Raw genomic sequence first — 23518 nt, 5'->3', positions numbered from 1 at the left:
GGCACCGCTGTCAGGGCTTGCTGCTGCCTGCGGCGCTCCGCGGCGCTCCACAGTGCTCCGCGGCTCGGCCTTGCGCCGGCTGCTGGGGGCTGCCCATGGCCTGCAGTGTGGGGCACTCACCAAGGCGCCAATGCACCAATGCACTAGTGCACCAATGCATCAGCGCACCAATGCACCAATGTACTAGTGCACCAATGCATCAGCGCACCAACACACCAATGTGCCAATGCACCAACACCCCCTCCCCCGGGCACGCTCTGCCTATTCACGGATGGTGCTGCGGTGATGGCCATGGAGGAGAGCCAGGGTGTCTGGGCTCTTCTCCGCCCCCGCGCCTCGGGGCAGCCGCACCCCCAGCTCGGTGCCTCGGTTCTCCCCACGGAGCAGCACGGACAGAGTCTGCTGTGGGAAGAGCCGGCGGTGCTTCCCCAGGGGCAGGCAGCGCCCAGGGCGGAGGCGCTGGGGTACAATGCCACCAGCATCCTTGTGGCTCTGTGAGCTGGCTCCAGCTGCGGTCACCCTGTGGGAGACAGAGCGGAGCGGAACGGCCCGGGGCAGGCGCTGCAGCAGCGCAGCCCGTCGAGCCCGAAGCACGGGGCCAAGGCGCGGGATCCTGCTGGGGAGCCGCGGGGAGGGAGCGCGTCCTAAGCAAACACGCCGGGCACAGCCGCTCGGGAGCCAGCACTCTCCTGTTTGCGCCGAGGGGCCTCTCCCCGGCCGGCTTTCGCCCGTGCCAGCTGCCCGATAACCCTGTGTTTGCACACGCCGCGCTGGGCCGCTGCCCTCGCTGGCGTGGTGGCAGGGCTTGCCTGCGGAGCCGGCCCGGCTCTGCCCACGGCCCCCGCGCCGGGCAGCTCCGCTGGGCCCATGGGCAGGAGGCAGCGCCGGGGCCGGTGCCAGCGCTGCCGGCGGAGATGCGGCACCCGGCGCCGCTCACAGCGGGGTCGTGCAACGCCCGCCGGGGCCACGACGCTCTGCCCTTCGCGGGGCCGGCTCCAGCCGGGGGCTGCTCCCACGGCCCCATCCCGCATCCCTTCCTCCTGCTCCCACAGCCCCAGGGGGGCAGGTCCGCTCCCTCGCCGGGGCAGGGGGAGGCAGCGGGGCAGACCGGCCCTGCCAGGCCCCAGTGCCCGTGCCGGGGCCATCGCGCCGCCGGAGCGCCTCACCTGCAGTGCACGACCCCAGCTGCCCCATGCCGTGAGCCCGGGAAATCCCACTTACCCCGGCCCCCAGGTCCCGCTCTCGGGGCGGCAGCCTCCGGCGGCGAGCGCGGCACCTGCCTGCCGAGGCGACAGCGGTTTTGGTGCGGCCGAGTCTGTTCCGCCAGGCTGTGAGACAAAGTCCGGGGCGGATGGAGGAGGCGCAGGGTGAGCACCACACCCCGCGGTGGGTGTGCGGGTGCGCGGCGCTCCGGCTTGGCACCGGGCACCTCTGCCACCGGCTAGCGGGCAGAGCCGGGCCCGGCCGCTGCCGGGGCTCCAACGGCCTGGGAACGGGGGCCACGAGCGACGTCCCCCGGCACGGGCGGACCCCGGCGCCCGGGCGGCCGTGTCCCCTTCAGCTCTGTGCCGCGTAGCGGGTTGGGAGCAGTGTCCTGCATCCCGCGGCATCCCTCTCCTCCTGCTGCCCCGGGCCTTCATCCTCCTCATCCTCCTCGTCCTCCCCACCGGTGCCCGGCCCCCCGCGCAGCTCTTACCGGCGCCCTGGGCTCCAGGGTGGCGCACAGGACCTGCCACGGCGGCGTGTACTTGAACATCGTCCCCACGACGCGGTGTGGCACGGTGCAGTGCGGTGCAGCGCGGCACCCCAGGGCCCGGGGGCAGGTGGGGGCGCAGGTGCCGTGGCCGTGATGAGCCGCCGCGCCGGCTGGCAGCGCAGGAGGAAGCGGGGGGATTTATTCTGCGGGCGGGCGCGGGAGCAGAGACCTGCTGGCCCTGGCGCCCTGCCAGCCGCCCGCTTCGCCGCTCCCCACGGGCACCGCGCCAGCGCGGCCGGGGCACGAGGGCAGGAGTGACAGCGGCGGCAGGACGCCCCGCGGCGGCTCCCGGGAAGCTCTGGTGCCGCCGGCAGTGCTGGCCCCCTCCCGCGTGCCCGGCGCCCCCGGGCCCGTCCCGAAGCAGAGGCGGAGGCGCCGGGCTGGTTATTCACACGTTTATTTGCTCGGTTCGGGTGTCTTACAAACAACGGGGGGGGCCGGGGCCGGGGGGCTTCAGACGGCTTCGTCACAAACCAAAAGCACGGGAGCGCGGGAAGTGCACTTGGGCTGAGCCAGGCGGGCGGCCGGGGCGGGCGCGGGGGCTGCGGCGCCTCCCGCCGGGAACGGCATGATCCTGCTCCGGCCGGGCCTGGGGCTGGCTCCGGGTCCAGAGCCGACGGAGCGGCTGGGGCTCTGCCGGCAGGCGAGGGGGCCGGGGGGCCGCGAGGAGGGGGGCCAGTCCGGGATGGGGTGGGAATTGCAGGATCTGGGGGGGGGGGGGGGGTCTGGTCCGGGATGAGATGGGATCGTGGCATCCGTGGGGGACCCCGGTCCAGGATGAGATGGGATCATGGGATCCAGAGGGGCCCCGGTCCGGGACAAGGTGGGATCGCGGGAGCCGGGGCGCACGACGGGCCTGGCCCCAGGGCAGCCGGCCGGGGCGATGCTGGGGCCCGGGGCGATGCTCCCCGAGGGGTGGCCGGCGGTGGCACGTGTCCCTGCTGAGCCCGTCCGCTGCGCCCCGCTCCCTGCAGACACGCGCGTGGGCAAAGCCACGGGCTCGGTGCTAACTGGGGGCAACTGGTGGCAACGGGGGAGGGGGGGGCACTGCTCACACGAGGGGCGGGGAGGTGGGGAAGGTCCCAGAGCGGGGGATGCTCCATCGCTCGCTGCTCTGCCACCCCGGGCGCCAGGTCCCAGCGGGACCCTCTGCACCCGGAGCTGGGAGGGAGGCGCCGGCGGTGCTGCCGCCTGCGGAGGTGGGAGCTGCCCGGCCGCGCCGGATCCCTTCGCTCTGCACGAGCCGCAGAGGCGGGATGCAAAATCCCGAGGCGCCCAAAGCTGCCCCATCCTGGCACCTGGCGGAGCCAACGCCGGGGCAGCGGGAGACGAGAGCCCCCGGCCCCTCCTGCTCCGCGGCCTTGGAGGGGACGAAACGCTGCTGCTGCTGGTGAGATCCGGGCGGAGGGAGGGGGACGCTGGTGCGGGAGCTGCGGCCCTGGGACACGCGGACTGCTCCGCCGGCCTCACCGGGACCGGGCATCCCCGGGAAGCGGCTCTGCAACGCAGCGAGGCGGCAGCAGGGAGCAGGGCTGGCGTGGGGCCGAGGGGCTCCACGTGCAGGGGGGGAGCCCGGGACCAGCAAACCTTCCCCCGCTGCCGGCTCCCCGCAGCCACTGCGGATGCTGCCCTCGACGCCTCCTCCACCGCCCGCCCGCGCTCCTGCCGGCCGGGAGCTTCGGTGCGCGGAGACCCCGGCGCGCTGGGGCTGGCACTGGAGCTGTCGCGGGAGGCGGCGAGCGGGGCCGGCGCAGGGGTCACCCCCGCGCCCTTCCCGAAACGCGGGTCCTGCCGGCTCGCGAGGAATCATCTAAAGACGCGGCGCCGTCCTCCGACCCCCCTCCCGGCATTCGGCACCAGCGGGAGCTGCCAGCGAACGCAGGGAAGCGCTCCCGGGCCGAGCCGGGCGGGCGAGCACGGGGCGACGGGGTCTCTACGCAGCGCAGCAGGCAGCGCCGGCGGGGCGGTGCGTGGGGCGGGCGCAGGCGGGCGATGCCGCAGCCTCCAGGCGGTGCTGCTTTTTGTACGCTTTACAAACGCCGCGTTGGATTTCCCCAGGTCTTAAGGAAAAAAAAAAAAACCCGACAGATTGGAGCTGTGTCTGGTCAGTAAGTAAAACCCTGTGTCCGGCGGGGCCGCAGACCGGGAGAGCGGGGAGGGCCGGGGCGGGAGAGGGCGCGCGGGGAAGGGCAGCCTGGGCGGTGGTTGCTCTCGGCGGGACCTCACATCACCGTGCAGCATTTGCAGCGCTGCTTCTTCGCGTCCGTGTCCTGCTCGGCCTCCTTGGGGTCCGTGGCGTTGGCGCCCGGCTGCGGGCCCTCCTCCAGGGGCGGCGGGGCGGCCGCGGGCTCCAGCGCCGTGCCGTTGGGCGGCGCGTGCTCCTTGCAGGGCGCCGCCGCCGCCGGCTTGCTCTCGGCGTCCTCGATCACCACCAGCTCCGCTTTGATGGTGCCCTCCAGCCCCAGCACCTTCTTGGTCTCGTCCTCATCCTCCACGTTCTGGTAGCCCATGAAGATCATGGTGACGGGCTGCTCGGCGCCCTGGCCCGCGGCGCTCTCCCGCGCCGCCGCCTGCAGCCCCGTGATCTCCCGCCGCGGCGTCGGCTGCCGGCTGGACGGGGCGCTGCCGGGCGCCCCGCGCGGGCCCTCCGCACCCGCCGGCTCCCGCTCGGAGACGTCGCTCAGGGTCACCTCGTCGGCCTTGTGCAGGAGCTCGTCGACCTCGGAGGAGCTCAGCGGCTGGGCGCCGTCGGCCAGGGCGCCGTCCTCGGCGCTCACCGCGTGCACCACTGCGGGGACAAGAGGCAGCCGGTGAGGGGCGGCCGCAGCGCCAGCACGGCGCGGGCAGGGAGCGGCCGCAGCCGGCCCCCGCGGAAAGCGCTCGGAGCAGCTCCCGCAGCCGGCCCCGACCCGGCTGCCCCTGGCGCCGCGGCTCCCCCCTTGCTCGGAGCCGCCTCGGCCCCCCGCGCCAGCATCCCCCCGCGGCGCGGCAGACACCGGCGACTCGAACAGAAGCACGAGCCGAGGCGGCGCTCCGGGCCCTCGGCACTGCCGGAGCCGGCGAGCCCTGCGTGAGCCGCTGCCGCGAGCCCCCCATGCTGTGGGGCTGCGGTGCCGGATGGCCCCGGCCGTGCCGTTGCCCGCTCCGCTCGGCTCCGCTCGGCTCAGCGGCGGGGCGGGAAGGTGGCTCTGGCACGCGCGGCGCTGGGAGGGAGGCGGCAGGAGGCGAGCGCCGCGGCCCCGCTGTGCCGGCGCGCACCGCCGCCAGCGCATCGCATTTTCCGCTCGAGCTGCCGCGTCATGTGATGATCAGTGCAACGGCCGCAACGACCAGTCAATGGAGCAGCGAACGGCAGCAGCTCCGCGGGGTCGGCTCGGCCAGGACGGATCCCTGCGGAGCTCCTGGGGCCGGGGGGGGTCCTGCTGCGCTGAGCCAGGCGCCAGCAGGCGCCGGGGGCCACGTGGGTGCCGGCGCCCCCTTCCCATCTGCGGGACGCGCTCCCGAGTCTTCGGCCGGGGCGGATCCTCCTCTCCTCCGCGCTCCGGCGGCGCAGGGACGCGGCGTGCGGGCCGGGCCGGCCGGGCCGTCGGACGCGTCGGTGCCGTGTTGGGTCCCGCGCCGCGCTGGCCGTGTGGCCGCCCCATCCTGGCCGGCGCCGGCGGCCCCGCGCCCTGCGGGAGGCGCGGACGGGGCCGTACCTCTGAGCTCATCCTCGTACACCTTGACCCCCTGCAGACAGTGGTTCTGGGGGAGAAGGGTGGTGCTGGATAGGACCTTGGTCTCCCCAGTCACTCTGTCCTTCTCCACCGTGATCTCCACCGAGTACATGGCTGGGACACAAAGAGGACAGCGAGGGTTAGCGGCGGCCCCGGCCCCCTCCCCAGCGGTGCTCGGCGGCCGGCAGCGGGGCAGTGCGGTGGCAGCGGTGCAGCAGTGGCAGCGGTGCGGCGGCAGCGTGGTGCTCGCGGGCCGTAGCGAGGCGGCGGGCTGCGGTGAGGAGCGAGCGGCAGCGTGACATCCCAGTGCATCCCTCCGAGGGGACCCCGCCAGCCGCGGGCTGAGCGCCGGCCGGGCCCCGTGATGCACCGTGGCAGGCGGCTGCCACGTCCATCTGTCCAGCCGGCGAGCGGTGCCAGCCACAGAGCCCCGGCTTGGAGCCAGGTTCGCCCCTGGCAAAGGTGGCTGGCGGGATGCAGCCTGCTGCCGGAGGATGCTCGCGCGGGCTGGGCGCCTCCTGAGCCGGGGCACCGACGATGCTCAGCGTCTGTCCGTCTGCTCCCAGCCCAGTGTCCGTTAGCACCAGGGTGGCCTTTGCCCGGTGCCTGCAGCTCCGCGGACCCCAAGCCGTGCTCTGTCCGGATGCCCGGCACCGCAGCCCAGGCTGAGCCGTCTTTCCCGGAGATGGAGCGAAGCCCTGCAGGAGCGGAGCCGGCGGCAGCCCCGTGCACCCGCGCTCCCAGCGCCCTGCAAGCCGCCGCGGTGAGCCGGCCGGCGGGGCCACGTGGGGCCCGTGAGCGCTCGCCGCGGGCTCAGCCAAGCCGGGAGCAGGTGCGCGTCTCCCTTGCGCCACGAAGCCGCAAACAGAGCAGGAGGCCAAGAACGAAACCGGAGCGGAAAAATGAAACGGGAGCGGAGAGGGATGGAGGGGCATCGACGAGCAGAGCAGGGGCTGGAGGCGGAGCGAACCCTGCGGTCCGAGGAAAGCAGCATCTCCCGCCGCGGCCTCGGGAGCTCCTCGAGCGGCATGGAGGGCTGGCGGCAGGGCTGTGCGCGGAGGCAGCGCCGCACGGCGCCGGGGCGGCGGAGGCAGCGACCCCGGGGGAGCGTTGCTGCCCCAGGCGAGCGGGCACCTACCTGCCTTCATCATGTCGGTGCCTTCCACCGCCTTCATGGGGCTGCTGGAGACCTTCTTCTCGGCTGCGGACGGAGAGCGGGAGAAACGCCTGTCGGAGCGGGGGTCGCCCCGGCTCGGGACGGGGGGGATCCCCCAGCCCCGCGGCCCCTCGTCCCCCCGGCACAGGAGCCGGGCGCTTGCCGGGGCCGACCCAGCCCCGGCGCCGGGCGGCACGAGGGAGCGCGGTGGGGGACGCCGGGCATCACCTACCCTTGACGGTGCCCAGGGGACTCTGCAAAACGGAAGAGGGAGGTTACAAGCCGGGCGGGAGCCGCCGGGTACCCGGCGCTGCCCCGCGCTGCTGGTCCCCGGCCGGTGCCTCCGTTGGCGCTGCCAGGGTGGGAGTGGGAGGGAAGGGTCCCACCAGCCGCAGCCGCCGCTCACCCCGGCAATTCCCCGCTCCGGGCGGCCAGCAGGGCCGGAGCAGCGGGATGCAGCGAGCGCAGCCCCCCCTGCGCCCCCGTCTCCCCCGCGCACCAGCCCCCCCTGCGCCCCGCAGCAGCGGCACGGCACAGTCGGGGGAGCCCGGCGGAGGTCGGATCTGGGGCAGGGAAGTTCCGGCCGCGGTGCCCGCGCCCCCTCACCTTCTCCGTGTTGGGAATGGCCTCTGCCTTCTCCTCCTTCACCAGCACTGCCGCCGCCGCCACCTCCGCCAGGTTCTCCCTGGTGGAAGCCACCGAGCTGCCGTTCTCCAGCGTCTCCAGCTCCTTCTCCAGCCTGGGGGGAATCGGGGCCGTGAGGCTGCAGGGAGCCTGCGCGGGCGGCCGTGGTGGGGCCGGGAGCGGGAGCAGCAGCAGCAGCACCCGGGCAGCTCCGGCCCCGGCTCACACCTCGCAGCCGCCGGCTCGTGCAGGGCTCCGAACCCCGCCGAGCCCGCGCCGGGGGGCCTTCTGCCGCCTTGAAAACACGACAAAACCCAGCAAAACCCCCTTGCTGCTGCGAGGACGTCGCCGCTGCCCCCCCAGCCGCGGCAGATGCGCGCCCGTCCGATGCAACGGCCGCTGGGCAGGGGACCCGCGAGATCCCCGCCTTTGCTGCCGCCGCGCCTTTTTGGGGGAGAGGAGCAACGTCTGCGGGAGCAAACGCAGCGGACGCCGTCCTTGCCCTGCAGCCAGGCTCCAGCGAGCCGAGCGCTTCCCCTCACCGTGGCGGGAGACGCTTCCCAGCAGCGTCACGGCGGCGCCCCTGCGAACCGGAGCGCTCCTGCCCGGCGCGTCCCCGTCCTGGTGGTTCCCATCTCTCTGCACAGCGCCCGTTCCCGCTCCGGCCGCTGGAGCGTTCGCGGTGCCATCGCGCCGTAATTAAGGGGCTCAGCGAGCGACAGGCGGCCTCCCTGCGCGCAGCCGGGATGCTCCGCGAGCATTCCCTCTCCTGCCCCTTCCCTGCTGAGCCTCGGGGACGGGGATGCACGTCCGCGCCTGATCCCGGGAAAGCCGATCCCCATCCGTCCCCTGCCGCCTCCCAGAACCAGCCGGGCCGCTCAGCTCCAAAAACGAGCGCTTGCAGGTGAGCCCCCCCATCGCCCCCGTTACCTCTGGATGGTTTCCTCCAGCTCCTTGGTCTTCACCTCATCCTCCTGCATTTGCTTCTTCATGGCCTCGTCCTCCTCGGAGGCGGAGGCCGGGGCCCCCTCCAGCAGCCATCGCTCCCGCAGAGCCTTGGACTGGGGAGCAGAGGGGTCAGCGACAGCCGTGCCGGAGCCGGGGCCGGAGCTGGGGCCGGAGCTCATCCCCGCGGGCCCTCGCCCGCCCTCACCTTGAGGTGCTGCAGCTGCCGCCGGTCGTCCTCGAGCTGCCGCCGCTTGTTCTCGATCTCCGTCTGGCGCTTCCGCTTCTCCTGGCGGGACGAGACCGCGGCAGAGCCGGCGTCGGCGCGGGGAGGCCGAGCATCCCGCCCCGGCGAGGAGCGGCGGGCAGAGCCCGGCTGCGGGGCCCGCGGGCTCCCCCGGCGGGAACGGTGAGCTCCATGCCCGGGCAGAGCCGCAGGGACCCCGGCTGCGGCCACGTCCCGGCCGGAGCGTCAGCACTCGCCAGCCCAGGGACCCACGGCAGGAGGGACCAAGGCAGGGAGCAGGGGCTGGGCGCGGGATAGGGCGGCAGGATTTGGGATGCGGGGTGCAGGGCACAGGATTTGGGGTGCAGCGTGCAGGATAGGGGTGCAGGGTACGGGATGTGGGGTGCAGGGTGTGGGATTTGGGATACGGGGTGCAGCGTGCAGGATTTGGGGTGTAGTGTGCAGGATAGGGGTGCAGGGTGTGGGATGTGGGATGCAGGGCGTGGGATTTTGGATACGGGGTGCAGCGTGCAGGATGTGGGGTGCAGGATTTGGGATATGGGGTGCAGCGTGCAGGATAGGGGTGCAGGGTGCGGGATGTGGGGTGCAGGGTGTGGGATTTGGGATACAGGGTGCAGCGTGCAGGATTTGGGGTGCAGTGTGCAGGATTTGGGGTGCGGGATGTGGGGTGCAGGGTATGGGACTGCCCGAGGTCTGCAGCACAGCCAAATCTAGAAGCCGGGAGTCCTGTAACCGCAGCATTTCCCCTGTTTTCTGTGCTGCCTTCCAGCTGGGAGCACAGCCGGGAGCTCAGCAGCCCGACGTAGGGTCCGTGCCCTCGCCGGGGGAAACTGAGGCACGCAGGGTGCTGGGACCCGGCTTGCACCCCCCCCCCCCGCTCGCCCCGGGGGCTGCCGGGTTGTTCTGGCAGAGTCCGTCCGGCCACGTCCTGCTCCCAGAAAGCATCACCCGTTTTTTTCCGCTCCGGCGCAGAACAATCTGCCCTTTGTGCAGCGCAGATCGGCCCGATAGCGAGCGGCACCGGCGCTGGCAGCCCGCGCTGGCACGCGCCGAGCAGCCGGGAAGCAGCGGCAGGGAAAGTCTGGCCCTGCCGGAGCGGCGGCCGGAGCCCGGCGCCGGGCAGGGCGAAGGCGCCTGGGGCCGCGTCCCGTGTTCGCCAAAAGCTCGGGGCTGGGCGGCGGGACACGGCAGCCGCCGGAAAACCTCCCTGCACGGGGCTGAATCGCCCGCGAGGAGCCTCCAACCCCCTGCTGCCCGCTGTGCACCAGCACCGCCACCGAAGGAGCTTTCCAGGCTGGAGGACGGAGCGAAAGCTGCGGCCCGGCTCCTGCTCGGGGCACGTCGCTGCTCCCCAGCGCGGAGGGAACTTACCGCGATGGCCTGCAGCCTCTCCTGCTGAAGGGTGCTGGCCTCGACCGCCCTGCAAGAGAGCACAGCGCGGCCGTGAGCAGAGCGCCGGATGGAGACGTGGCGGCAGAGGGGCTGGAGAGCAGCGCTCTGGCCACCCCTGCTATTAACCTTGGCTCGCCCCGGCCCTTCCAGCCCATTTCTTGGCTGCTGACACCTTTCCGGACGGTGGCCTTTCCGGGCTGGGGGTTGTGGCCTTGCAGGGCACACACACGAATGCACCTGTGCACCCACATGCAAACACGCATGCACACACACGAATGCACCTGTGCACCCACATGCAAACACGCATGCACACACACGAATGCACCTGTGCACCCACATGCAAACACGCATGCACACACACGAATGCACTCGTGCACCCACATGCAAACACGCATGCACACACACGAATGCACCTGTGCACCCACATGCAAACACGCATGCACACACACGAATGCACCTGTGCACCCACATGCAAACACGCATGCACACACACGAATGCACCTGTGCACCCACATGCAAACACGCATGCACACACACGAATGCACCTGTGCACCCACATGCAAACACGCATGCACACACACGAATGCACCTGTGCACCCACATGCAAACACGCATGCACACACATGAATGCACCTGTGCACCCACATGCAAACACGCATGCACACACACGAATGCACTCGTGCACCCACATGCAAACACGCATGCACACACACGAATGCACCTGTGCACCCACATGCAAACACGCATGCACACACACGAATGCACTCGTGCAGACACACACACGAACGTGCATGCACACACACACATGCCTGCACAGCAACAGGCTCAGCTCCACTTTATGCTCCCAGGCCTGGCCATGCCGAGGGCAAACACACAGGCAGACGCCGGCGGCGGTGTTGGCCTCGCTGGCCTCGATGCAGCTCTCCCGGCACACGGCCGGCGCCGCGGGCAGAGCCCACCTGCCGCCAAGCACCAGGTGCAGCTCGGGAGCAGGGCCCGGCTGCGGCGCGGGGCCGTGCCGGCACCTCCGGGGAGCCGGCTGGCGGCGCGCCAGGCCACGCTAACGAAGCGCTTAGCTGTGACGGTAATTAGGGTGGGAGGCACGGAGGTATCGTAAGGAGATGGATCATTGCCATTTACTTCCCGGAGCAGGGAATAACGGCGCTGGTGGCAGCGCTGGGGCTGCAGCGAAGGGAGCGGAGCCTGGAGCAGCAGCGCGCGTGGAGAAGCCGGTGGCTCCTGCTCCTGCCTGCGGCTGGCACGGGGGAAACGCCAGCGGATTCGGGCGCTGGGCCCTTCCCCTTCCCCATCCGTAGCGCTGAGCCCGGCACTGCTCTGGCGTGAGCAAGGGAGGGAAGCGGGGCCGCAGGGCCTCACACCCGGCCCGGAGCCCGGCTCCAGCTCCAGCTCCAGTGCGGAGCGTTTCTGCAGCTGGCGGATGCCGGGGCCAGGGCGGGAGGAAGGAAGAGCGCGAGAGGCGCTACCGGAGGCGGAGAGCCCTCAGCCTTACTTTATGCCGGCGGTTAAGTGCATATCCATTTCCACAGGTCCCAAGAGCTCCTGCCCTGGTGGCAGGTGCCACTGCCGGAGGCTCCTGGGGCATCGTGCGACGCTCCCGCGCCCATCGCCTTCACGCCGGGGCAAAGCGCCCTGGGAGCGGGCGGCAGCCGGGCGGGAGCCCGCGGAGGGGCAGGAGCCCCCTCGGCGCCCGTCGGCTCGTCCCCTCTCCTCCAGCTCTCGGGCCGTTTCCCGTGTCCCCGCCCCATGCAAAACGTTTTCACAGCACGTGAAATCTTCCGGCTTTCCGGCAAGTCCCGGCAAAACAGCAACGGGGACGTTTTCCGAAGGGGCCATGGAGAGCGCAATGCCTGGGGCGACCTTCCCGCGCCACTGGCAGCGCCCTTGCGGCCGGACCGGAGCCCAGCGCTGCGGCCGAGCGGGGGCCGCGCTCCCTTGCGAGCCGCCCCGGGCTCCCGGGCCCCCTGCCCGGCTTCGGGCACGCTTCCCGGGGCGGCGGGGTCCCCGGGGCCGCCGGCAGAGCAGTGCCCACCCTCGCGCTGTGGTGTTTTGCCCCAACCCTCCCCCGGCCCCCGCTGCTGCATAACGCGCGCTCTGCAGCCGGGAGGATGCGCGGAGGAGAGGTTTGCTCGCGTGCTCCCACTAAGGATTTTTTTTTCCCCAAAGAGGGTTTCACACGCAGGGATGCGCATGCGCGGCGGGCGCGCGGCCCCGCTGGGCGCTGCCCTCGCACGACGCGGGTGCACGTGCGCCGGCGGGGGCCGCGGGAGGGGACAGCGCCGCGCGCTCAGTGTCCCCGCGACGCGGACGCGCTCAAAAACGAATCGGGAAGGTGCCGCCTCTGGAGGAGTTATTTTTGTGCCGTTCGAGGCGATGCTGCGACTGTTCTGCACACGCACGCGTGCGCACACCCGCTGTCAGCCACCGCCTGTTTGTCACGCTGGCAACCCGCCTGCCGTCCCGATACCGCGTCCAAGCCGGAAAATTCAATAACTAAAAGCCCAAACGGAGCTGGAGCGGCTGCGAGCCCCCTGCTCGTTTCGCCGCGGCTCCCTGCCCGGGCCGAGCGGCTGCAGAGCCAGGCGGCCGCGCCGCGTCCCCGCGCAAACAGGGGTCACGCGCAAAAGCCGGAGGGACGGAGCAGCCGCCCGCCCCGCTCCCCTCCCGGCCGCCCTCCGTCCCGGCATCCCGGGCTCCCAGGCTCTGGCCCGGGGCCTGCTCCTCTCCCGGACCCTGCCCCGTTCGATGGATCCAAACTTTTGCAGCGTTCCTGAAACGTTCTATTCCTGCCTTCCCCCCCTCCTCCATCCTCTCCATTTTCCATTATTTGCTGCAGGCTCTGCATTCCCGGGTCGACAGCCAGGAATCCTCCTGGCCCAGGGAGAGCCGCAGCGCAGCCGGATGCCCTCGCCGCCGCCCGGCCCCGCCGCCCCCCGCCTCCGAGATTCCCCCGGCGCCTCCGACACCCCGAGGGGGAGAAGGAGACGGGACGGGGGGGCCGAGCCTGGCACGATCCAGGGTTCCTGCCACCGGGCTGGGACGCAGAGCCCGAGGACGGGTCCAGGGCTCCAACATCCCTGGGCAGAGCCGATTCCTTTTCTCGGTCCAGCCGAGCACTGCTGCCAGGAGACATCCGTGATCCAACCCGCACTCCCGCTCTGGCCACGAGCCCGGGGGGGGGGGGGTCTGGATGCCCAATGCGGGGGAGCAAAGCAGAACTGGATCCGCCACGGGACAGGGGATGCTCCTGCCCTGGGGAGGCAGGGACCGCTGCGGCCGGGAGGACGCCCCAACCCCACGAGCCCCACACAGGGAGGTCACGGAGACGAGGGGCCGGGGCTGTCGCACCCTCCTCTTCCTCCCAGCCACCCTCTCCTGGCCGGACCCCAGCGGCCGGGTGGGAAAACCAAGACGCCTGAGCCGAGCCGGCCCCCCGGGAACAGGGATGGGGAAGGGGCCGGGGCCGCGCCGCCCCTCGCCGGCCCCCCGCCGCCTCCGCCGCGGGGCGGGCGGGGGGCTCCGGCTGGCTGCTTCCCGGCTGATGCATGGCTGCGGGAGCGGGAGGCGGGCGCCCTGGCAACGGCGCCATGGCAACGCGGATCAGCCAGGCACCGGGACCGGGCGATGCGCAGCGGCGCCGGGCGACGCGCCGGGCCCGGAAAGGCCTCGCGCCGCGGGGGGAGCGGAGCGGAGGGGCTGCGGACCCGCCGCGGCCGGGCGCCCCGGGGCCTCGAGGGCGGAGGAGGGAACGGGAAACCCCCCCCCTTCGCCCCGACTCCTGCCTCGGTGCCGGCGGCCCCCGGAGCTCCCGGGGGAGCAGCCGCCGACCGCGGGCGAGCGCACGCGCGTGACCCTGCACACGCGTGTGGACGTGCGTGCGCCCGCGCCCGCCGCTGCCCCGGCCGCTCCGGCTCTTTCCCGCCCTGCTGCTGCCGCCGTTTCCTCCCAGCGCAAGGGAAGCCCGTGACCTTTCGTCTCCTCCCCGCCTGACATGAAACAATAATGTTTATTTGCCTTCCTCTGTTTTTTCCCCTTAGCTCATCCAAATGTGCGAAGAGCCGTTTCAAGCTGCTGCTCCGCTCTCCCGACCTCCGCTCCCTTTCCACCCCCATCCGAGCCAGAGGAAAACCGGGAGGCCGGGAGCGTGACGCGGCTCCGGGGCCGGCGGCCGCGGCGCAGCCTGGAAAGCCGATGCCACGAAGCCATTAGCAGCAGGGCTGGTATCGAGCGCCTGCGCCCGCTGGCCGTCGTCGCCCGCGGGGGCGGATAAACCAGCGGCCGGCGGGATGGGGGGAGAACAGGCAGAAACGCCGGCTCCTGCGCGTGCCCAGCGAGGAGCCGGCCCCGCTCCGCCGACCGCGGCCCCGCAGCCCCGTCCCAAGCGGCCGCCGCGGAGGACGGGGGCACCGAGGGGGACGCGGGGGCGAGCGGGAGCAGCGGCCGGCAGCCCCAGGTGCCCGAAAACGCAGGACGCATTAGAGCGGAGTGGAGCTGCCTGATTGATTCTCCGGGCTGAGACGTGGGCTGGGAGTGCTGGGAGAAAATGGATCCTATGAATATTTGATGAACAGAGGCTTGGGGAGGGAGTTTGATTGGAAAATTACAGATCTTTCAAACAATGGCTCAAGTGCCCTCCAAACACTTGGGTTTCCAGCTCCCTTCCAGTTAGAGGAGCAGGGCTGCACTCGGAAACACCCACACGATTTATGAATGAGCAGCGCCTGCCTCTCCCCACGCCCGGGAAACCCGCTCGGCTGGGACCGGGGATGGCCGGCGGCACCAGTGCCAGCGCCAGCCCGGCCGTGCAGGGCTCGGCTCCCCGGCACGGGCAGAGCCGTCCCGGCTGCGTCCCTTCGCCTCCAGCCCCGGCTCCCGTTCACAGCGAGGAAGAGCTGCCTTCCCGCGCTGGACACGAGGACGAAGGCTCCGAGCAGCCGGCGGCAGCCGCACCTTGCACAAACTTTCGGCAGCAGTTACCCAGCCGAGAGCTGGGCGCCTGCGGATGCCGATGGCCTGCAGGGAGATCTGTCCTCAGAGCCCGAGCCGGGAGCCGCGGCTCAGCCCGTGTCCCGCTCCAGGAAACACCTGCCTGGAGCAGAACCAGCCGGGCTCCTCGCCCCGGCGGCAGCTCCGGGGCTGCCCGAGGACACGGCCTGCTCCCCGGCGGCTGCGCCTGCCTGCGGCCCCAGGGATTCCTCGCCTCCCAGGCCGGCGCGAGCACTGAGCACAGGCAGACGCAGAAAATCAGGCTGCCCCTAACCACGCCAGCCTCCGGCCCCGAGCTCTCCGCTTCCACCAGACCCTGCCCTGGCCTTCCCCGGCGCTGCTCTTCCCAGCTCCCTTCGGCGCGGGGCAGGAAAGGTTTTCCCGGCAGAGCCCCGCCGGCCATCCCGTTCCCCTGGCAGGAGCAGCCCCGATCCTGCAGTGCTGCCCCGCTGCAGCCCCGGAGCTGCTGGAGACGGGTGCCCACCAGATCCCATCCGGACGGGCAAGTTGCAACCCCGGCCCCGCACGCACCGTGGCCCCTGCCCGGCCCTGGGGGACGGGGGCTATTTCGGGCCAGGAACCAGGAATGCCAGCAGCAGCAGTGTCTCCAGGAAACCTGCTCTTGCTCCGGTTCCTGCCCAGGCCTGGGCACTTGAGATGCCTGCGCTGCCAGGTCCGGCTCGGAGCGGCTCCCCGTGCCGTGGCGGTGGGCTGAACTCCGGATCCTGGGACACGCTGGCCCCGGGAACCCCGAGCAGGCTCCCTCGCGGGGGCCGCTGCTATGCCGCGGGCTGCGGAAGGGCTCCATGGCTTCTTCCGGAACATCTGGGAACGGCGACGGCCGGAGACGCACCAGCTCCCCTTGCCCAGCCCCGTGGCTTCTACCTTGGCTTTGCACACGGGAGAGGGGCAGATCCGACCCTTGGATCCTCGGACCCCGGGTTAGCTGGGCTCTGCTTCCCCATGGAGGCACATAGAGGGGGGCCCCAAGTCCCTTCCCAAAGGACGGCGCCCCCAGGTTACCCGAAAGGCAGAAACCTCCCTCCTTCCCCACTACGAGACCATCAGATCAGAGACGGGAACCATCACGAGGGCCCGACCAAGAGAGCACCCGCTTCCCGCGGAGATCAGAAACCCGGAGGGGAGGAACAGCAAGACACCAAGACGAAACATCAGAGCACTCGGAAGCGGAGATGCAACATCTCCAGCTACTCAACAGCATCCATCGCAGTGGGAGGAGAGGAGAGGAAAGCAGCCCTGAAAGGACCAGCTTTTATAAGAGCTGGGAGCTTTTAGCCAGACCTTTCCCTTGGCAGCAGCAGCGCAGGGCAGCCAGGACTTTTCTCCTGCTGCCGCCAAGGCCAAGGAAAAGCAAGAGCCAGTCCAAGCCTGGGAACGCGGCTCCCCAGAGCACATTAGCCACCGCAGAGCCAGGCCTAAGCTAGGAGAGCACTTCCCTGGGCCCTTTGGGCCGAGTCCCATTGCCCCCGGGACCTTCCTACACTTCATCCCGGCAAAGAGGCTCTGGAGCTTATGAAGCAAGACTGACCCTCGCCCAAACTGGGGCAGGACCCTGGGAGTTCCCGGTTGCTCCGTAAAGCTGGACCTGCCCAGGGGAAGCACATGTTTTGGTGCTTTAAACACCACCAACTTCTGCACGTTTATTCCCGCCCAAAATCTCAAGATCCATCTCCAGAAGAGCCAAAACCCACGGAGAGATTGGATGGGTTTGCACTGAAGCTGCCCAAACGGAGGCCACGTGCGCTGTGGCTTCGCTTTTCGGCTCACCCACACACTCGCAGAGCCGGCACCGGGGAGCAAGCTGCTTCCCGCGCGCGCACCAGAGCAGCGAAGCCCTCACCTCTGGGGCACGTTGCACTCGCGGGGTTTTCAGCCAAACAAAGAACAACCGGGTCTTCCCAGAGCGCAAAGCGCGGCCGGAACAAAAGCGCCACGGCCCCTCCCGGGCCCCGCGCCGCAGGGCTTGCTCCGGCGGCTGCTCCCCACCGGGACATCAGCCAGCGCGGGTGGCCCAGCCAGCGCAGAGCGGTGCTGGGAGACCCAGCACCTTCGAGGAACAACACGCAGTCCAGGCAAGCGCCTCTCAGCCGCGACGCACCAGCTCTCGCGAGGGTCCAGCCCGCAGCCCCGGCCGTCGGAGGAGCTCAGGAAAGAGGAGCAGAGCCGGGGAAATGCTGAAGCCTCCTGCAGAGACGGGGCGCAGGAGCCATCATCCTGCCTCGCGTTGCCATCTGGCCTAGGAATGGACCCGAACCCCCTGTAACCACAACTTCTGATCCCCCTGCCCTGGCGCGAGCCCCCACATCCAGCCCTGGACAGTTTTTCCACCCTTTTCCCCAGGCAACGTCATGACCCTCCACTCCGGCATTTGCCTCTGTTTTTCGGCAAATCATCTCCAAGCTTTTCCTCCTGAAGAGAGTCACTTTTCAGAAGGGATCGACGTACCAAGGAGCTCCCCAAAACCGCTGGCCTGCCCGGGTGAGCGCTGGCACAGCAAAGCCGCTGCACCGCGAGGGGAGCCCGTTGTGCTCCTGCCCTTCCCAGGCACCGCGGCCGCTCTCCGAAGGCGTCCGCAGGCCCGTGCCGGTGCCTCCCTGCACCACTCAGCTCACAGGGAACCGAGGCAGCACTGACGTGCAGAGCCCAGCCACCCCTCCCTGGTCCTGCACCCTGCACCTCCGCGGGGCGCCCCCAAACCGGAGCAGGCGGCGGGACCTGTTGCATTCCCGGTGTTGGGCGACCGCATGGCCAGCGAATTGGTGCGAGGTGCCTGTGATCCAGAGGCAGTCGCTGCCCCCGGGTGCTGCTGGACAGACACCCCGGGAAGCCCATGGACCCCCCGGTGCCTGGTGCTGAACCTGGGAGATGCCGGCGGGCGCCGGAGGGGCCCTCGTGTGCCGCGGCAGGGACACGAGCCGCACGGAGGGGAGGAAAGGCCTAGGTGAAACAGAGCCACCGGCCAATCGAGCAGCAAACCTGCCCCGTGCCCTCCCGGCGCGTTGCCGGCACCGGGGCGTCGCAGCCGGTGTCCCAGGGGCAAAAGCGGCGCGCGGGCCGGACGGTGCTCAGCGGCTGCCTCCTCCAGCGGCCTCCCCCGGCCCCGCTGCCCCCGCCGGCCCCGCCGCCCCCCTCGGCCCCGGCCCCTCGGCAGGGCCCCGCCGCAGCGCACAAAGGACGAGGCGGCGCGGGGAGCGCCAGGGCCCCGCCGCGGGGAGGTCCCCGGGGGGGGGGGACGGGGGCAGCCGCCCACCCACGCCCGGCAGCAACAACAGGTTCAAAACACGAAAATAACCACCCGAGCACCCGTGCACCCCCCGCCGCCGCCGCCGCCTCCCGCACCGCCGCGGCGGGGACGCAGCCCGCAGCCCCGCGCCTGCTGCGGGGCCTCCGCCGCTGCGCCCCGCGCTGCCACCCGGGGCCCCGCCGTGGGGAGCCCCGCACCCGGGGGCGGCATCGGGGGCAGCGCCCGGCCCGGGGGTGGGGGGGGGTGCGAGCCCCCGGCACGGGGGTGCTGAGCCCCCGGCCCGGGGCTAGGAGCCCCCGGCGTCGGGGGCCTGAGCCGCGGCACGGGGGGGGGCTGCGAGCCCCGGCGTGGGGGCTTGAGCCTCGGGAGCGGAGCCGCGACCCCCCCCCCCGGTATCGGGGTCCGGAGCCCCCGGTATGGGCGGGAGGCGCCGGCGGCGGGGTCCGGGGCGGGCGGCGGCCCCGGGCGGCGCCGGTACTCACTCCATTTTCCAGCCGGGCTCCGCGGCCGGCGGCGGCTCCGGGGAGGCGGCGGCGGCGCGGGCGAGGCGCGGGCGGAGCGGGGCCGGCGGCCGCCGGCGTCCCGGCGCTCAGGGCCCGGCGGGCGGCGGCATCCCCGGCGGGGCTGCGGGATGCGCAGGGATGTCGGGGCCGCGCCGGTGCCTCCCCGCCTCCCCGCGCCGCCCGCACAGCTCCGTCTGCCGGGCGCCGCCCGCCACTGCCGCCCGCCGCCGCCGCCGCCCCTCACCCGGCCTCGGGGCGGCGCGGCTGCTGCGCTCGGCGCTGCCGCTGCCGGGGGGCACGGGGGGGGGGGCGGGGGAAGCACCCCGGATCGCATCCTGGCTCCCCGGGGAAGTGAGCGCCGGGACCGGAGGCCTGAGCCCCGAGACGCAAGCGGGACCCGCACCGGGCTCAGCACCACAGCCCCCCCCTCCCCAGCTCGCCAGGAGCAGGAGTCTCCTGTCCTCCCGGCACCGCCGCGGCGGAAGGCCGCTGCCGAGCCGTGCTCCTCATGCCCGCCGCGCCAGGACCCCCGCGCTCCACAGCGCTGGCACTGCACGAGCCGTGACCGGGGGGAGGAAGGAGCAGAAGGGGAAGCCCAGGCTGGATGTTTGCCCCTCTCCGCTCACTTGTTTCCCAATGCGATGGTTTCCTCCGACAAACTGACACAGGAAGCCTGGATCGAGTCTCAAACCACCGGCGGCATTGGGAAATCTGCCCCACTGCCCACGGCGAGAGCTCCTCACCTGGCCCCGAAGCAAAGCCAGCTCTGCGGGGGGAGTCCGTCCCCCTGGGAATCAACCCCCGTCTCCCTGACCCGATACACCTGTGCAGCCCCTGTTCCACCCCAGGGAGGGATCCAGATTCACAGGGAGCAAACTGCCCCTCTGCTTGTGGCCATGGTGCCAGAGCCAGCCGGTCCCCAGTGCTCTGGAAGGGGCCGAGGGAAGAGGCAGGTCTGAAGGTAGCACAGTCCCGGCGTGACCCACAGCAGCAAGGCCGCCGGCCGGCCCCCAGGACCCTCCCAAATCGTAGGAGATGTCCCTGGGACATGGCTGGGCCCAGCTCACACTGTGCCAAGAGGAGAGAGGCTTCATCCTGATCAGCTTAAGGCACAAGAGGAGCCAGGATGTTCGGGAAGCTACTCTGCTTTCTCTCTTCCTTCCTTAATCCGCTCTCCTCCCGGCAAGCAGCCTCTCTGCTCCCAGGGAGGCTGCGGCAGCGCCGGTGCGACAGTGAGTCCGACCCCCCAGGGGGCCGGGAGCCCCCTCGCCCCCACCCCCAGGCACCGCTGCACGGCCCGAGCCCCCCCTCGAGCGATTTCACAAGGCAGCAACACCCGGAGAGGAGGGAAGAGGAGGCAGATCCCCACCAGCAGCCACCCGAGCGCTGTGCCCGCAGGCCCTCCCACCCCCGGGGCTATTTAACACCCACCCTGCCCCGAGCGGCCCCGCAGGAGGTGGCAGCAGCCCTGCTCCGTGCCAGCATGGACGCGGCCAGCCTGTTCATCCTGAGCCTGGGGGGCTCCGGGCTGCTCCTGGCACTGGCCCCGGCAGGTAACGGGGGAGCTGGGGCTGGGATGGGCGGCCGGGGGCTCGGGCTGATCCTCATGGCCGCGGAGGGAGAGGAGACCCAATGGTCAGGGCCGAGCCGAGCCGGGCTCTGACCCCGGTGGTGCCCCCCGAGGGCCTGCTGCAGCACGGGGAAGGGGCTTTGCCCTGCCATCGCCTCGCTAAGCCCTCCCTGGGCCCGAGCGGGTGCTCAGTCGCTCCCTGGCCTCCACGGGTAGTGCCGAGGTGGTCAGGACACAGCAGCCAGGAAGGGAACGACACGGCTCAGCGCTGTGCCCAGAAGCCTCCGGCAGTCGGTAACACTGCCTGCACCCACCAGGCGCCCAAGGGAGCTGGATCATCGGGGGAAAGGCGGTGGCACCCCACTCCCGGCCCTACATGGCTTCCATCCAGATGGACGGAGAGCACGTCTGCGGGGGCTTCCTGGTGTGGCCCAAGTGGGTGATGACAGCAGCTCACTGCTTCATTTCCAGGTGAGCGGTGCTCCTCCCGTGGGGTGCACACCTTCACCAGCCCCATCCCTATCCCCCGAGGATGGGGAACAGCTCCCTTTGCCCGCGTTTGCAGAAGGACCCAAAAGCCATTACCTTGGCCACCACGGGAAGTTAGATGGGTCTGGAGCAAACCCCACCATTGCCGGGTGCAAGTCCCCAACTCCCCGCCGCGCTCGCGGCCCCTCTGCCCCTCGCCGCAGGCGCAACCCGTCAGTGCGTGTGGTCCTGGGTGCCCACAATCTGGGGGAGCCCGAGGCGTCCCAGCAGGTCTTCAGCATCGAGGAGTCCATCGCGCACCCGCACTACAACCCCCGGTCGATGGACCACGACATCCGCCTGCTCAGGGTGAGTGTCCCCCCGCGGCACGCCGCCGTCCAGGCTGGGGACGGACCGGCCCGGCCGCAGGGCTGGGGACGCTTCCCTCCGCTCAGGGCAGGGCCATCCGCCCGGTGGGACAGGGTGGCTTTGGCGAGGGTCCTGCTGGCTGGCATCCTCCTGCCGCAGGGTTCCCGCTCTCCGGCGCGGGCGGGAGACGCCGGCGCGGAGCCGGAGCCGGAGCCGGGCGCGGGGCGAGCCAACACTAGATGTCAGTGCTTCTCCGGAGAAGCGGACACGCGCCGTGGGGCCACGATGGAGGCAGCTGAGGACACGCCAACCCCGCGCCGGGTCTGCAGCTCCTGCTGCTGCGGGGCAGCCAGTCTCTAGAGCCGACTGGGACCAGTTCGGAAGGGCTGGGAAGCGGCGCCCAGCCTCTAGGGAGGCAAAGCCGGAGCTGGGGCGATTCAGCAAGACCTGGGAGGTGGGACGCGCGTGTGGTGGCATCCGGAGGGGGTCAGGAACGGGCCGGGCCGACGGGGAGGCAGCCACCCTCGCCCCGGCCCGGCTCCCTTCCCAGCTGAACAGGTCGGCCACGCTGAACGAGCACGTGAAGCGGATCCGCCTGCCCCTGCCGCACGTCGACCTGAAACCCGGCACCGTCTGCTGCGTGACGGGCTGGGGGGATACGTCCAACTACGGCGACGAGTCCACCCAGCTCATGGAGACCAAAACCACCATCGTCAAGCGGAGCCTGTGCCGCACGCTCTGGAAAGGCCGCGTCTCGCCCAACATGCTGTGCGCGGCCAGCCGCAACACCACGCTGCAGGGCGTCTGCACGGTGAGCGCGCGGCCGGCGCGGCCCCCATGGCCCCCGCGGCCCCCCGATGGGCCCCGCGCGGCAGCCCGGCCTCCCTCCCTCCCTCCGGCCTTGGCGCTTTGCAGGGCGACTCCGGGGGACCCCTGGTCTTCAAGGCAAAGGTCTACGGCATCGTCTCCTTCTCCGGGGAGCGGTGCGGGGACCGCAGGCACCCCGACGTTTACACCAAGATCTCCAACTACGTCAGCTGGGTCCTCCGCACCGTGCGAGGGCACCGGTGCCCCAAGGGGCAGCACAAGCATTAGCGGGGCCCCGGGGCGGGCAGGAGCCAGGGCTGCAAACGGGCACGAGCGCATCCCGGCTGCCTGGTGGCCTCCGGCAGCTGAGGCGTGGGCCAGGACGCCGGGGCCCTCCTCCCTGCCCCAGGGGTTTCCATGGTCAAGGGGAAGTGGCAGTCAGGGCTCATGTCGCTTCTGCCCCCCCTCCCTGCCTCAGTTTCCCCGGGTGCAGCAAGGCAACGCAGGAGGCTGATTTCTGCCCGCTGGCGAGGGGAGAAGCCCCCCGTGCTGCACCAAGGGGCTCCGGCACCCTGCTCCCCCCCCCCCCCCCGCAACAGCTCAATAAAACCTTGTCCCCGGAGCCCTGTCCACTTGCCTCTCCTCCTCCTCCTGCCCCGCTCCCCCCCTTCCGAGGTGGCACAGCCCCAGCTCCAGGGACACGCGACTCCCCCAGCGCCAGCCTGCCCGATCCTGCCGGTCTGCAGGTCCCCCAGGACGGGACACCCTGCTCCTGCTCCTGCCCTTCTCCCACCTGCCCTGGGAGCCAGCACAGCCCAGGCCCTGGCTCTCACCCCTCTTTAATTGCCTCGTGGGCAGCTGCCCCCCCTCGGGGGGGGCTGATTTGAGGCAGCTCCTTAACCCCTCGCCGGCCAGGGGCGGCTGCTGCCTGCCTCCGGCTCTTGGGATCGTTTTTCCCAGCCTTCCCCTCCCGTTGTTCCCCTGCTGCTGGCACAGGGAGAAGGGACACAGGCCACCCCGGGAGGTGGTGGAGGGGACGCAGGCTCAGCGCCGCACCATGGCCCTGCTCTCCGGCCATCCTGGCGCTCTGGTCCCCGGCCGGGTCCGCTGGCTTGGCCTGGGCTGGGGAGCAGGGGGAGGCAGAAGGAAGGAGGGAAGCACCAGACCCCCCTCCAGATCGGATCCTGCCCCGAGCTGGGATCCACATCTGAGTGCCACCACCCTACCAAGCATCTGCAGCAGCGCTGGGACTGCCTTCCCACCGGGGTAAAGCTCCCCGTCCCACCCTGTCCCATCCCATCTCATCCCATCCCAACTCATCCCATCCCATCCCGCCCTGTCCTGTCCCATCCCATCCCATCCTGCTCAGTCCCATCCCATCCTGTCCCGTCCTGCCCCACCCCAGCCCACCCCACCCCACCCCACCCCATCCCATCCTGCCCAGTCCCATCCCGTCCCGTCCTGACGGCCACGCTGGCGGGGCGAAGGGGATCCCCGGGCACGCACTGGCAGAGGCTCAGCCAGGCCGTGGGGGCTCCCGGCCTCTCACCCGCCTCCCCGCGCTCGGTGCTCCGGTGGCGAGGAGCAGTCCCGGCCCTGCTGGAGCAGGGAGCTGGACCGCTCACCCCAGCCAGGGGTTTGGCCAGCAGCGAGCGCTGAGGCTGGGAAGCGGTGGCCCTCGCCCAGTCGCCCTTGG

General features: G+C 71.4%; 2 protein-coding genes across 3 annotated transcripts; one reads left to right on the top strand and one right to left on the bottom strand.

Moving 5' to 3' along the window:
- Nucleotides 1-3975: 3975 nt before the first annotated feature.
- Nucleotides 3976-18669, bottom strand: PALM (paralemmin). Of its 2 annotated transcripts, XM_067313008.1 has the most exons (9): nucleotides 18588-18669; nucleotides 9816-9864; nucleotides 8406-8486; nucleotides 8183-8313; nucleotides 7235-7367; nucleotides 6861-6882; nucleotides 6611-6673; nucleotides 5455-5586; nucleotides 3976-4544 (listed from the first exon to the last, which is right to left on the bottom strand). In XM_067313008.1, exons 1-9 carry the CDS (start codon nucleotides 18590-18592, stop codon nucleotides 3979-3981), a joined length of 1182 nt encoding a protein of 393 aa, XP_067169109.1. In that variant the 5' UTR covers nucleotides 18593-18669; the 3' UTR covers nucleotides 3976-3978. The 2 variants fall into 2 exon arrangements, with proteins under 2 accessions (XP_067169109.1, XP_067169110.1); XM_067313009.1 differs by lacking the exon at nucleotides 5455-5586.
- A 1413-nt stretch (nucleotides 18670-20082) lies between these two features.
- PRSS57 (serine protease 57) lies at nucleotides 20083-22387 on the top strand. The gene is made up of 5 exons (XM_013944977.2): nucleotides 20083-20161; nucleotides 20496-20649; nucleotides 20871-21015; nucleotides 21566-21826; nucleotides 21931-22387. The coding sequence occupies exons 1-5, from the start codon at nucleotides 20092-20094 to the stop codon at nucleotides 22108-22110; spliced, it is 810 nt and encodes a 269-aa protein (XP_013800431.1). The 5' UTR covers nucleotides 20083-20091; the 3' UTR covers nucleotides 22111-22387.
- The last annotated feature ends 1131 nt before the right edge of the window (nucleotides 22388-23518 follow it).

The sequence above is a fragment of the Apteryx mantelli genome, chromosome 30, assembly GCF_036417845.1.
Source record: "Apteryx mantelli isolate bAptMan1 chromosome 30, bAptMan1.hap1, whole genome shotgun sequence".
NCBI lineage: Eukaryota > Metazoa > Chordata > Aves > Apterygiformes > Apterygidae > Apteryx > Apteryx mantelli.
Note: the sequence above shows the minus strand (reverse complement) of the source record. Positions and strands in the feature narration are given on the sequence as shown.